Source organism: Monodon monoceros, unplaced genomic scaffold (assembly GCF_005190385.1).
Source record: "Monodon monoceros isolate NGI ecotype Baffin Bay Population unplaced genomic scaffold, NGI_Narwhal_1 Super_Scaffold_17, whole genome shotgun sequence".
Taxonomy (NCBI): Eukaryota; Metazoa; Chordata; class Mammalia; order Artiodactyla; family Monodontidae; genus Monodon; species Monodon monoceros.
Window position 1 is genome coordinate 11,397,168 of NW_021703773.1, and position 15,019 is coordinate 11,412,186.

General features: G+C 42.2%; 1 protein-coding gene across 1 annotated transcript in view; it reads left to right on the forward strand.

Annotated features, from left to right (window-relative positions):
• The first annotated feature begins 471 nt into the window (after positions 1-471).
• The window catches only part of PPP2CB (protein phosphatase 2 catalytic subunit beta), a 30,747-nt gene continuing 16,199 nt past the window's right edge, over positions 472-15,019 (forward strand). The window contains exon 1 of the mRNA XM_029226508.1: positions 472-918. Within this exon, the coding sequence (XP_029082341.1) occupies positions 817-918 (102 nt within the window). The 5' untranslated portion in view covers positions 472-816. The remainder of the gene's footprint in view (positions 919-15,019) is intronic.

Here is a 15,019-nt window from a genome sequence, read left to right on the forward strand (position 1 = left end):
TTATTTATTTATTTATTTATTTATTTATTTATTTATTTATTTATTTAATAGATACGGAATGCCTGCTATAGGAGAGTGCTAGACTCTCGGGTCTATGTGGTCGAGGAGAGACACAAGCTTACCAATTCCCTCCTCAGAGCGCTAAAAAAAAAAAAAAATGAGAGAGAGAGAAAAGAGAAAGCACTGCAAGAGAGTAAGGTGGGGACAGAATTCCCAGAGAAAAGGATGTGAAGGAAGAACCTGGAGCGCTTGGTCCGGACCCGAAGTGGAAAAGGATGGTACAAAGTGGAAGAGCGAGAAAGCGGCGCGACCCTCGGCCCCTCGGCCCGTTTCTCCGCCGAGCCACACGGGGGCGCTGCACCCCTCCCCGCGTCCCGGGTCCCGGCGGCGCCGCCTGCTCGCCTTTTCCCGGCGGAAATGCCCGGGCGATGACGGACACCCGGAGGGAGGGGAGAGAAAGAGCGAGAGACAAGGGGCAAGGGAACCGGAAGCGGCCGGCGGGCGGGAGGCGGCGGCGGCAGGTGCCCGTCGTCCGGCGGGAGCTGCGCGGAAGCCCCGCACCTCTCCGCGCCCTTCACCGACTCCTGGGGCGCGCGGCCCAACGGGCCAGGGCGGACAGGGGTCTCCCGGAGGCCGTGCGCCCGGAGCCGCCCGCGGGGCTTGGGCGGGGCGCGGGGTCGCGCTCCCCGGCTCCTTCCTCTCCCGCTGGGAGCTGGCGGCGGCGGCGGCGCTGGGCGAGGGGAGCGGCGCCCGGGGCTGGGGCGCGCGGGGGCGGGGAGGGGGGCGGGAAGCAGTGGGGGAGGGGCTCGGGCCACCATGGACGACAAGGCGTTCACCAAGGAGCTGGACCAGTGGGTCGAGCAGCTGAACGAGTGTAAACAACTGAACGAGAACCAGGTGCGGACGCTGTGCGAAAAGGTAAGAGAGAAAAGGGGCGAGATGCGGGCGGGGACCCCGTTCCTCCTCCTCCTCCCCCTCCTCTTTCTGCCCTCCCCCCACCCCCTCCCGGAATGCCTGCCCTGTGTCCGGCGCGCCGGTCCGGGGACCCGCAGGGCTGCGTCTCCGGTTTGGGCATCCTTGCCCGGGTGGGGTCGGGCCCTTCCAGGATCCCCGGGAACCCAGCCCACGATCCGGACCGGACGCTCCCGGTCCTGGCCTGTGGGGTCCGGGGTAGGTGGGCGGGGGCATTGTGGCACCCGGAATCCACGCCCTGAGTGTGATTGGGGTCGCCAACGCTATTGTGGGGGGACTGCTGACACCCCAGCATTTCCCGTGCGGACTAGCCATCCCGGCGCTTTAGCTGGCCGGCAGATGAATCTCGTGCGGTCTCGAAATTGAAAATGCACCGAAAACGAACCTGGGTGTTGTGACTATCAACGCGCTCGGTAATACACCCAGGCTTTTTCTCAGGTGACTCGGGCCCATCAAAAATCGGTAAATTGGTATGCGTGAAGCATTTGTTTGTAGAGAGGTGGGTGTGATGACAGACTGTGATTTTTAAAATAGAACTTGACTTTAGTTGAGACAGATGGTGACTGGTCTTCACGTTGAGAGGCTCTTTGGAAGCAAAAAATTGTTGATTTTCAGAAACAAGACGGCAAGTCTTAAGTTTGGCAACAGTGCTTGCCTGAAATGTTTAATGGGGTATGTGTTTTTCGTGCAGGCTAGCACTTTTCAGAAAGTTATTTCTATTATATGTAAGTTTTTTTTCATTTCCAGAAAGTAATAAAATATGCAGGTGGTTTACTGTTTACAGTTGCTGTTGATAGTGTGATCTGAGACAACTTTCTGAATTCTGTGTGCATTGTTTTCTTAACCACTGTAATTATTTTGGACTTTACATCTTAGTTTTCTCATTCATCTTTTATGTAGTTTGGACTAAATTTTTATGTAAGAAGGTCTTATGTGAAGGAGTAACGAAGTTATTTATTTTTTAATGTTTTTGGGTTTTGGGGGAGGGGGTTTAAGCCAAAATCCGTAAGACTTTCTTCATAATTGTGTTTGGAAGTCAGGATGCCTCAGAAAAGCACTAAAGAAAGAAAGATTTTGTCATTATTATTTATAGGGTACCCTTAAAATTAAGCATCTTAGGAATGGAGGAGTAATAGCTAATATTAAGTAGTTAGAATAATGTTTTTTAACTACGTGTAATGTTGCTTAGGGTCTTTATGTATTAAATAACTTTTTTTGAAGTATAGTTAATTTACAATGTGTTAGTTTCAAGTATAAAACAAAGTGATTCAGTTTTTTTTTGAATTTTTGAATTTTATTTTATTTATTTTTTTATACAGCAGGTTCTTATTAGTCATCCATTTTATACATATTACTGTATACATATTAATCCCAATCGCCCAATTCCTCACACCACCACCACTTCCCACCCCCCCACCCCTGCCGCTTTACGCCCATGGTGTCCATACGTTTGTTCTCTACATCTGTGTCTCAATTTCTGCCCTGCAAACTGGTTCATCTGTACCATTTCTCTAGGTTCCACATATATGCGTTAATATACAATATTTGTTTTTCTGACTTACTTCACTTTGTATGACAGTCTCTAGATGCATCCACGTCTCTACAAATGACCCATTTTCGTTCCTTTTTATGGCTGAGTAATATTCCATTGTATATACGTACCACATCTTTATCCATTTGTCTGTCGATGGGCATTTAGGTTGCTTCCATGACCTGGCTATTGTAAATAGTGCTACAATGAACATGGGGGTGCATGTGTCTTTTTGAATTATGGCTTTCTCTGGGTATATGCCCAGTAGTGGGATTGCTGGGTCATATGGTAGCTCTATTTTTAGTTTTTTAAGGAACCTCCATACTGTTCTCCATAGTGGCTGTATCCATTTACATTCCCACCAACAGTGCAAGAGGGTTCCCTTTTCTCCACACCCTCTCCAGCATTTGCTGTTTGTAGATTTTCTGATGATGCCCATTCTAACTGGTGTGAGGTGATACCTCATGGTAGTGTTGATTTGCATTTCTCTAATGATTAGTGGTGTTGAGCAGCTTTTCATGTGCTTCTTGGCCATCTGTATGTCTTCTTTGGAGAAATGCCTATTCAGGTCTTCTGCCCATTTTTGGATTGGGTTGTTTTTTTAATATTGAGCTGCATGAGCTGTTTATATTTTGGAGATTAATCCTTTGTCCATTGATTCATTTGCAAATATTTTCTCCCATTCTGAGGGTTGTCTTTTCGTCTTGTTTGTAGTTTCCTTGGCTGTGCAAAAGCTTTTAAGTTTCATTAGGTCCCATTTGTTTATTTTTGTTTTTATTTCCATTACTCTATGAGGTGGATCAAAAAAGATCTTGCTGTGATTTATGTCAAAGAGTGTTCTTCCTATGTTTTCCTCTAAGAGTTTTATAGTGTCCGGTCTTACATTTAGGTCTCTAATCCATTTTGAGTTTATTTTTGTGTATAGTGTTAGGGAATGTTCTAACTTCATTCTTTTACATGTAGCTGTCCAGTTTTCCCAGCACCACTTATTGAAGAGACTGTCTTTTCTCCACTGTATATTCTTGCCTCCTTTGTCATAGATTAGTTGACCATAGGTGTGTGGGTTTACTCTGGACTTTCTATCTTGTTCCATTGATCTATGTTTCTGTTTTTGTGCCAGTACCATATTGTCTTGATTACTGTAGCTTTGTAGTATATATAGTCTGAAGTCAGGGAGTCTGATTCCTCCAGCTCCACTTTTTTCCCTCACGACTGCTTTGGCTATTTGGGGTCTTTTGTGTCTCCATACAAATTTTAAGATTTTTTGGTTCTAGTTCTGTAAAAAATGTGATTGGTAATTTGATAGGGATTGCATTGAATCTGGAGATTGCTTTGGGACAAATATCAACAATATTGATTCTTCCAATCCAAGAACATGGTATATCTCTCCATCTGTTGGTATCATCTTTAATTTCTTTCATCACTGTCTTATAGTTTTCTGTATACAGGTGTTTTGTCTCCCTAGGTAGGTTTATTCCTAGGTATTTTATTCTTTTTGTTGCAGTGGTAAATGGGAGTGTTTCCTTAATTTCTCTTTCAGAGTTTTCAGCATTAGTGTATAGGAATGCAAGAGATTTCTGTGCATTAATTTTGTATCCTGCAACTTTACCAAATTCATTGATTAGCTGTAGTAGTTTTCTGGTGGCATCTTTAGGATTCTCTATGTATAGTATCATGTCATCTGCAAACAGTGACAGTTTTACTTCTTCTTTTCCAATTTGTATTCCTTTTATTTCTTTTTCTTCTCTGATTGCTGTGGCTAGGACTTCCAAGACTATGTTGAATAATAGTGATGAGAGTGGACATCCTTGTCCTTTTCCTGATCTTAGAGAAAGTGCTTTCAGTTTTTCACCATTGAGAATGACGTTTGCTGTGGGGTTTGTCGTACCTGGCCTTTATTATGTTGAGGTAGGTTCCCTCTATGCCCACTTTCTGGAGAGTTTTTATCATAAATGGGTGTTGAATTTTGTCAGAAGCTTTTCCTGCATCTATTGAGATCATATGGTTTTTATTCTTCAGTTTGTTAATATAGTGTATCACATTGATTGATTTGTGTATATTGAAGAACTCTTGCATCCCTGGGATAAATTCCACTTGATCATGGTGTATGATCCTTTTAATCTGTTGTTGGATTCTGTTTGCTAGTATTTTGTTGAGGATTTTTGCATGTATATTCATGAGTGATATTGGTCTGTAATTTTCTTTTTTTGTAGTATCTTTGTCTGGTTCTGGTATCAGGGTGAGGGTGGCCTCATAGAATGAGTTTGGGAGTGTTCCTATGCAAATTTTTGGAAGAGTTTGAGAAGGATGGGTATTAGCTCTTCTCTAAATGATTGATAGAATTCACCTGTGAAGCCATCTAGTCCTGGACTTTTATTTGTTGCAAGATTTTTAATCACAGTGTCAATTTCATTACTTGTGATTGGTCTGTTCATATTTTCTGTTTCTTCCTGGTTCAGTCTTGGAAGGTTATACCTTTCTAAGAATTTGTCCATTTCTTCCATCTTGTCCATTTTATTGGCATAGAGTTGTTTATAGTAGTCTCCTAGGATGCTTTGTATTTCTGTGGTGTCTGTTGTAACTTCTCCTTTTTCATTTCTAATTTTATTGATTTGAGTCCTCTCTCTTTTTCTTGATGAGTCTGGCTAATGGTTTATCAATTTTATCTTCTCAAAGAACCAGCTTTTAGTTTTATTGATCTTTGCTATTGTTTTCTTTGTTTCTATTACATTTATTTCTACTCTGATCTTGATGATTTCTTTCCTTCTGCTAACTTTGGGTTTTGTTTGTTCTTCTTTCTCTAGTTTCTTTAGGTGTAAGGTTAGATTGCTTATTTGAGATTTTTTTTGTTTCTTGAGGTAGGCTTGTACTGCTGTAAACTTCCCTCTTAGAACTGCTTTTGCTGCATCCCATCAGTTTTGGATCGTCGTGTTTTCATTGTCATTTGTCTCTAGGTATTTTTAAATTTCCTCTTTGATTTCTTCAGTGATCTCTTGGTTATTTAGTAACATTGTTTAGCCTCCATGTGTTTGTGTTTTTTACGTTTTTTTCCCTGTAATTCATTTCTAATCTCATAGCGTTGTGGTCAGAAAAGATGCTTGATATGACTTCAATTTTCTTAAATTGACTGAGGCTTGATTTGTGACCCAAGATGTGATCTATCCTGGAGAATGTTCCATGTGCACTTGAGAAGAAAGTGTAATCTGCTGTTTTTGGATGGAATGTCCTACAAATATCAATTAAATTTATCTGGTCTATTGTGTCATTTAAAGCTTCTGTTTCCTTATTTTCATTTTGGATGATCTGTCCGTTGTTGTAAGTGAGGTGTTAAAGTCCCCCACTATTACTGTGTTACTGTTGATTTCCTCTTTTTTTTTGGTATGCGGGCCTGTCACTGTTGTGGCCTCTCCTGCTGCGGAGCACAGGCTCTGGCGGCCATGGCTCACGGGCCCAGCCGCTCTGCGGCATGTGGGATCTTCCCGGACCGGGGCACGAACCTGTGTCCCCTGCATCGACAGGTGGACTGTCAACCACTGCGCCACCAGAGAAGCCCTGATTTCCTCTTTTATGGCTATTAGCATTTGCCTTATGTACTGAGATGCTTTCTGTGTTGGATGCATATATATTTATAATTGTTATATCTTCTTGCATTGATCCTTTGATCTTTTTGTGGTGTCCTTCCTTGTCTCTTGTAACGTTCTTTATTTTAAAGTCTATTTTATCTGATATGAGTATTGCTATTCCAGCTTTCCTTTGATTTCCATTTGCATGGAATATCTTTTTCCATCCCCTCGCTTTCAGTCTGTATGTGTCCCTAGGTCTGAAGTGGGTCTCTTGTAGACAGCATATATATGGGTCTTGTTTTTGCATCCATTCAGCAAGCCTGTGTCTTTTGGTTGGAGCATTTAATCCATTCACGTTTAAGATAATTATCAATATGCATGTTCCTATGACCATTTTCTTAATTGTTTTGGGTTTGTTTTTGTAGGTCCTTTTCTTCTCTTGTGTTTCCCACTTAGAGAAGTTCCTTTAGCATTTGCTGTAGAGCTGGTTTGGTGGTGCTGAATTCTCTTAGCTTTTGCCTATCTGTAAAGCTTTTCATTTCTCCATCAAATCTGAATGAGATCCTTGCCAGGTAGAGTAATCTTGGTTGTCCTTTCATCACTTTAAGTATATCATGCCACTCCCTTCTGGCTTGTAGAGTTTCTACTGAGAAATCAGCTGTTAACCTTATGAAAGTTCCCTTGTATGTTACTTGTCATTTTTCTCTTGCTGCTTTCAGTAATTTTTCTTTGTCTTTAATTTTTGTCAATTTGATTACTATGTGTCTTGGCATGTTTCTCCTTGGGTTTATCCTGTATGGGACTCGCTGCGCTTCCTGGACTTGGGTGGCTATTTCCTTTCCCATGTTGGGGAAGTTTTCGACTGTAATCTCTTTAAGTATTTTCTCGGGTCCTTTCTCTCTCTCTTCTCCTTCTGGGACCACTATAATGCGAATGTTATTGCGTTTAATGTTGTCCCAGTGGTCTCTTAGGCTGTCTTCATTTCTTTTCATTCTTTTTTCTTTATTCTGTTCTGCAGCAGTGAATTCCACCGTTCTGTCTTCCAGGTCACTTATCCGTTCTACCTCAGTTATTCTGCTATTGATTCCTTCTAGTGTAGTTTTCATTTCAGTTATTGTATTGTTCATCTCTGTTTGTTCTTTAATTCTTCTAGGTCTTTGTTAAACATTTCTTGCATCTTCTCGATCTTTGCCTCCATTCTTTTTCAGAGGTCCTGGATCATCTTCACTATCATTATTCTGAATTCTTTTTCTGGAAGGTTGCCTATCTCCACTTCATTTAGTTGTTTTTCTGGGGTTTTATCTTGTTCCTTCATCTGGTACATAGCCCTCTGCCTTTTCATCTTGTCTATCTTTCTGTGAATGTGGTTTCCATTCCACAGGCTGCAGGATTGTAGTTCTTCTTGCTTCTGCTGTCTGCCCTCTGGTGGATGAGGCTATCTAAGAGGCTTGTGCAAGTTTCCTGATGGGAGGGACTGGTGGTGGGTAGAGTTGGGTGTTGCCCTGGTGGGCAGAGCTCAGTAAAACTTTAATCCGATTGACTGCTGATGGGTGGGGCTGGGTTCCCTTCTTGTTGGTTATTTGGCCTGAGGCAACCCAACACTGGAGCCTACCTGGGTTCTTTGGTGGGGCTAATGGTGGACTCTGGGAGGGCTCACACCAAGGAGCACTTCCCAGAAGCTCTGCTGCCAGTTTCCTTGTCCTCACAGCCACAGCCACCCCCTGCCTCTGCAGGAGACCCTCCAACACTAGCAGGGAGGTCTGGTTCAGTCTCCCCTGGGGTCACTGCTCCTTCCCCTGGGTCCCGATGCGCACAGCACTTCGTATGTGCCCTCCAAGAGTGGAGTCTCTGTTTCCCCCAGTCCTGTGAAAGTCCTGCAATCAAATCTCGCTAGCCTTCAAAGTCTGATTCCCTAGGAATTCCTCCTCCCGTTGCCGGACCCCCAGCTTCGGAAGCCTGACGTGGGGCTCAGAACCTTCACTCCAGTGGGTGGACTTCTGTGGTATGTGTTCTCCAGTCTGTGAGTAACCCACCCAGCAGTTATGGGATTTGATTTTGCTGTGATTGCGCCCCTCCTACCGTCTCACTGTGGCTTCTCCTTTGTCTTTGGATGTGGGGTATCTTTTTTGGTGAGTTCCAGTGTCTTCCTGTCGATGATTGTCCCGCAGCTAGTTGTGATTCTGGTGTTCTCGCAAGAGGGAGTGAGAGCACGTCCTTCTACTCCGCCATCTTGGTTCAGGGCCAGGTGATTCAGTTTTACATATATATATATATTTATATATATATATATATATATTCTTTTTTAGATTCTCTCTTGTATTAAAGGTTATTACAAGATATTGAGTATAGTTCCCTTTGCTGTACAGTAGGCCCTTGTTGTTCATTTATTTTATATATAGTAGTGTGTATACGTTAATCCCAAACTCCTAATTTATCCCCCCCCATCCACTTTGGTAACCATAAGTTTGTTTTCTGTGTCTGTGAGTCTATTAAATAACTATATGTTGACTCAAGAGGATTTAGCTCTGTAAATAGAACTGCGAAGCAAGTGGTATTTTTGTGTTTCTGAAACAAATTGTTTACTTACCGCTTCAAATTCGACGTTCGGTTTTCTTGCATGATAAACTATAACTTCATGTCTTAGAATATATGTTTTAAATCGATCTCTCAGGCTATAGTGTCAGGTGAAATAGCCAGTTCTGAAATTAGCTGAGTCAGTTAACCTCACTGTGAACAGTAGATGTAGACTTGAAGTTAAGGGCAAAGTTGGTAGTTGAATTGGTTTTACCTTTGACTCTAATAATTTTAAGATGTCTTCCTGGAGAAGAATGTTGTACCCCTGCTCAGTCACACTTGAGCCTTAATCACTTGAGCAAGCTTTCTGAATTTGCCCAGAGAGATTCTTTTAACTTCAGCTCCTAAATAAATTGGACTACCCATCTCTAGGACCTCTGAGGCATATTTCAGCTGGTATCTTATCCACTTCTTTCTTTGTATACTCGTACTTTTCCATTAAGCATGATTTGTTTAAGTGAAAATCTCCTGTCATTCATCTTTGTCCTCCACCCCTTTGATGGGGTTGCCGACGGGCTGGAGAAGAGTGACGGTAGCCCTTCCTCGCTACCCCCCTGAGCAGTGCTTAGTGCGGCAGCCCCCTTCTAGCAGCTGTGGTGAACCTCTGTGGTGTATATTTTCTGTCTTCTAGCCTTAGTCTAAAGTTCCATTTCATTTCCCTACCTCTACCCGCCTTTTTCCTGCCAAGTGCAGTGTTTGTTTATAGCAAACTCTAGTAGGCAGCCTGAGTTCAAACCCTGGCTCCACAGCTTGATGGCTGCCAGTCTCTGCACCTCTGACTCCTTATCTAAGACAGGGATGATCGTACTTGCTGATCTCCTGGGGCGGTTGTATTAAGATACTACTGGTGTAAAGTGCTGACCAGAAATCAGCAATGAGTATTAAATGAAGAAAAGCTAAAAATAAAAGTAGCTATTTTATCTTGTTTTAAATGTCATCCTATTTTTTTTTGGAAAAAGATGCAAAATAAGTAGAAGTGTTGATATGACTTCTCTGTGGAGAATGTACTTCAAAAGAGGTTTTCTATAGAGTGGTTCTAGAACTCTGAAAAATGCAGTTTCATTATATCTTTTTAAATTTTTATTATTATTATTTTTTGGCTGCGTTGGGTCCTCGTTGCTGCGCACGGGCTTTCTCTAGTTGCGGTGAGCGGGGGCTACTCTTTGTCACGGTACACGGGCTTCTCATTACAGTGGCTTCTCTTGTTGCGGAGCACAGGCCCTAGAGCACGCGGGCTTCAGTAGTTGTGGCACGTGGCCTCAGTAGTTGTGGCTCGAGGACTCTAGAGCGCAGGCTCAGTAGTTGTGGCGCACGGGCTTAGTTGCTCTGTGACATGTGGGATCTTCCCGGACCAGGGCTCGAACCCGTGTCCCCTGCATTGGGGGCAGGCATATAGAAAAAATGTAAGAGACAATAAAAAGTCAAACCTAATTGTAAATATCTTTTTGTTTAATTCTTTGTGACTAGATTTTAGGTTTTTTTTTTAAGTAACATGATTTTTTTGGAGTCTGTTAGAAATACTGTTCTATAGAAAGGTACATCATTGTGAGGGTGATTTCTCCCTCAAAATTAAATTCCTATTCTAACTCAGATTGCCTAAAACGTGAAGGAGTCAGCTGAAATTAAGACCAAAGTGGTACTGGAAAAAGCCCTGTTTTGAGGTAGTGGCAAAAATAAAACCCATCCTAATGCCAATCGGAGAACAGCTACAAAAAATATGGGTATGAATGATATGGTATGTCTGGCCTTCAAGGTTAATTTCTGTCTACAGAAAAACTGTTTGCATAAAGTAGTTAAGGCATGTCTTCCAAGAAGGCGACTAGCTCTTAACATGAACTTAAATTAGCAGTCCAGCTTTGGAGCTGATTGCACATTTGACTCGTCTTACGTGTGTACAGAGATTGCTTCTGCCATTTGTTTCTGCAGCAGCAGTATGCACAGTGATTTAGAAAGAGAGTGTGCCTGGAGAGCCGGTCTGGCACTGCCAAGGACATTCTGTGGCTAGAACTTTTTTTTTTTTTTTTTTTTTTTGCGGTACGCGGGCCTCTCACCTAGATAGCTCGTCTCTTTCTACTATAACAAAGAATGACATGATTACAGTGGAATATGAGGTTACAACCCAATTTTACTGACTGAACAAATCATCATGTTCCGTGCTTATCTAAGCCAACCTTTCATAGCAGACAGGTAAAGTAACTAAAGCAAACTAGACTAACATGAACTACTGCTAATGACTAGAAAACAGACCTTTTAAAATCAATTCATCATTTCTCGACTTTACATATGATGTGTAAAATCATGTTCATAGATAGAAAAAATGAAGCTACATTATAAACGTTTCACATGGAGTAGTTTTATTTGCAACATGTGCCTTTTATTCTACTTTGAAGATCTTGCAGAAAGTTTTCCTTCAGTGTTTTTTTCAGGACAAATGCTCTGAAGGACTTGGTGAATGAAGTCCTCTTTGATGAAAGGAAACCAGAATACCAGAAATTGAAGATAAAATTAATGCCAAAACAATCACTGCACTTTAGACTATGTAAACTATATTTCTGAACTTAGATTTTCTAAGAAAAATGGCATTAAAATCACTGTCATCTTCAAAGAAGGCTAAGTCAGAGCTGCAACAGCATTTCACATTTAGTTTTGGGGTTTTCCTCATATATATATATATATATTTTTTTTAAATATTTATTTATTTATTTGGCTGTACCGGGTCTTAGTTGCAGCACACGGGATCTTTAGTTGCAGCATGCGGGATCTAGTTCCCTGACCAGGGATCGAACCTGGGCCCCCTGCATTGGGAGCCCGGATTCTTAACCACTGGACCACCAGGGAAGTCCCTCCTCATATTCTTTTTTGTTTGTTTTTTTTTGCGGTACGCGGGTCTCTCACTGTTGTGGCCTCTCCTGTTGCGGAGCACAGGCTCCGGACGCGCAGACTCAGCGGCCATGGCTCATGGGCCCAGCCGCTCCGTGGCATGTGGGATCCTCCCGGACCGGGGCACGAACCCGTGTCCCCTGCACTGGCAGGCGGACTCTCAACCACTGCGCCACCAGGGAAGCCCGCTCCTCATATTCTTAAATTGAGATGTAATTCACATACTATAAAAGTCGCCCTATAAAGTGTACAGTTCAGTGGTTTTAGTATATTCATAATGTTTTGCAACCATCTCCACCATATAATTGCAGAACATTTTCATCACCCCAGAAAAGAAACCCCCTGCCCACTAGCAGTCACTCCTCATTCTCCCTTCCCCCCATCCCCTGGTAGCCACTGATTTACTTTCTGTCTCTATGGATTTGCCTGTTCTAGACATTGTATATGAATGGAATTATGTAATACGTAATGTTTTGTGTCTGGCTGGAGATTCTTCCATGCTGAGCATGTGTCAGTACTTCATTCCTTTTTGTGGCTGAATAAAATTCCCTTATATGAATATGGCACTGTCGTTGTTTTTATAATTAAGTTATTGCCATCTGGAATTTGTTTTGAAGTTTAAAAAGTTATTTTTTTCAGATTGAAAAAGTAATACATATTTGTTTTTTAAAAATTTGAACATCTCAGAAATGTAGGGGAAAAGCAAATGCTCTCAACTGTTGCCCCCACCTTCCCTGTCCACTACCATCCTGCCTCAGAGGCAAACATTAGGTAGTTTTCCAGGCCTTGTTCTCTGTGTGCAAAAAACATGGGTTTTGGGGGGTAGGGAGGATGTTTGTGGTGTATTGTTTTCATTAAAGTGGGATCACAGTTATACTAAAATCTTTTTTTTTAACCAAACAATCTGTCTTGGCCTGTGTACATACATATAGTTCATTCTTTCTTAATTTCAACAGACCATATGATTTATTCTTGTGTTTCCAAGCTTGACATTGCCTGGCATACAGACTCTTGACTGTGGTTGAACTGAAAGAAAAGGTTTATTTCTTTGTATTGAAAAAAAAAAAAAGGTCAGTTCTCATTTATGGAAGAACCTTGTAACTGTAGGAGGACAGGCCACCCTACTTACATTAACCTAGCCCTGTAGGATTTGGAACTTCATTTAATCTCATCTGTTTTGAAGATCACTCTGTTCTATGGCTTTCTTTAGATGAATTTGCCTAGGAGTAAGAGGTAGACTCTAATGTTTTATAGCAGACTATTTATGTGTAAATAGAGGGGAAGGAAAAGAACTTGTATACTGGCTCTGCCAAAACCAAATACGGTAGCCTTTTGGGATTATGGCTCTGGCAGTGGGCACCAACACAAAACTAAAAATAGAATGTCACCTGTTGAGAAACTGGGGAGACTTGACATTTATATATTCTGCATTCTTAAAATGTGGGTAGAGGAAAAATAAAGTATTATATGTGAATGTCATTCCCAAAGCTTTATTTTTCTCAATTCTCTTCCTAAGATAGATTTGACTTTATAGCAACAAGAAAGAATTTGTTTTAAATGGGTGAGAAAGGAAGCAAGTTTGAATGGATAGGTATACAGCGACACATTAAACTTGCTGGTATACTGTTAAGCTTTATGCCTGGATGTGTCTGTGCCGGGTGGCGTTTACCATCACCACAGTCCTTCACTTCACAGTTTAAACTTGGTCTTGTCAGAGTCTTAGAGATAATTAAACTTTGGGTGCTAAGTCACATTAAAAAGCACTCGTGAGAATTATATATAGAATTACACGGTGTACAGAAAAGAGTGTAGCAGTCCTAAGACCACTGTATGTAGAAAGGCCTCATTTCAAGGTTGTCTGGTGTCTGGAAACTTGGATTTGGGGAGGCTTCCCACCATTCCCTGTTAAGCGTGGCTCACTGTGCCTAAACTGTTTATGCAAACAATGTGATTTATGCGGAACACGTGCTTTTCTTTTGAAGTCTGGAATTTTGGTACATGCTAGGCAGGGGGTATCCATGTGACCAGCTCCCCTTTACAAATCCTGGGCACGGAGCCTCTAATGAGCGTCCCCGTGACTGACGGATTTCACATGTGTAGTTTCAGCTTGTTGCTGCAGGTGTTAGGCTCACTCTGTAGCTCCACTGGGAGAGGACTCCTGAGGCTTGCGCTTGATTTACTCAGGGCTGTGCCCCATGTGCCTTTTTTTGCTGATTTTGCTTTTTTGCTGTAATAAATCATAGCCATGAGTACAACTACGTGCTGAGTTGTGTGGACCTTCTTTTATGAATCACCACCAAACCTGGGGCTGGTCTTGGGGACCCCTGACACACAAGGGTTTTTACACTGAGAATTCCAAGTATCAGATGAACTGTATACTTACTTCTGCCAGTCCAGCACATTCTTTCCTTGAAGGCAAGCCAGAGTGATCTCACAGTAAGATCACTTTACAATAAAGGGTGTTAGCTATAAATCAAGTGTTTAGAAACATCAGGAATCTGTACAGTAAAGATAAAAATAGTGGAGGGGGGCTGGCTCTGGCCTGACAAAGTACTTCACTGTTATGTAGATAAAAGCTTAGGAAGTATTATGGTAAAGCAAACACACACACACACACACACACACACACCACACACACACACTGTAAATCACATATCTTAACCCATCCTCATAGTTTTATAAAACCTGTGCTGGGTTAAGATAACCATATATCCTTAAAAGAACAATTGTGGGACTTCCCTGGTGGCGCAGTGGTTAAGAATCCACCTGCCAATGCAGGGGACACAGGTTGAAGCCCTGGTCTGGGAAGATCCCACATGCCGCGGAGCAGCTAAGCCCGTGCGCCACAACTACTGAACCTGTGCTCTAGAGCCCGTGAGCCACAACTACTGAGCCCATGTGCCACAACTACTGAAGCCCACACGCCTAGAGCCCGTGCTCCGCAAGAGAAGCCCACGCACAGCAATGAAGAGTAGCCCCCCGCTCACCGCAACTAGAGAAAGCCTGCCTGCAGCAACGAAGACCCAACGCAGCCAAAAATAAATAAATTTTTTTAAATTGAATTGGATAATATTTACATTTTGGGGCTTTTTATTTCTATATTTAAAGTGAGACAGTAATGATAATGTTCGTATATGAAGCAGGTTTCCTTTTTAGAGTTGGAACCATTGGCTGAGTTTTTTTTTTAATTAATAATCACAAAAATAGACATCGGGTCCAATTGAACTCTAATGACTTACGCTCTTCAGTTTGATTTTTTTTCTGTACAAAATTGGGAAGCTATCTTATGAATAAACTTGGTAAAAATGCTGTTTCATTTGTGATCTTGGACATTTCTGGCCTTTTGCCAGAACTTTAAGGAGATGCTTGAAAATCTCTAAAATTTCCTTCAGTTCTAATTGGAATTACACCTTGTAGCAGCTCTGCCCTCATTCTCGCCCCATCCCAGTGACTGACTGGGCAGCAGGGAGCATGTGTCTCAGCTGGCCAGTGAGAATTC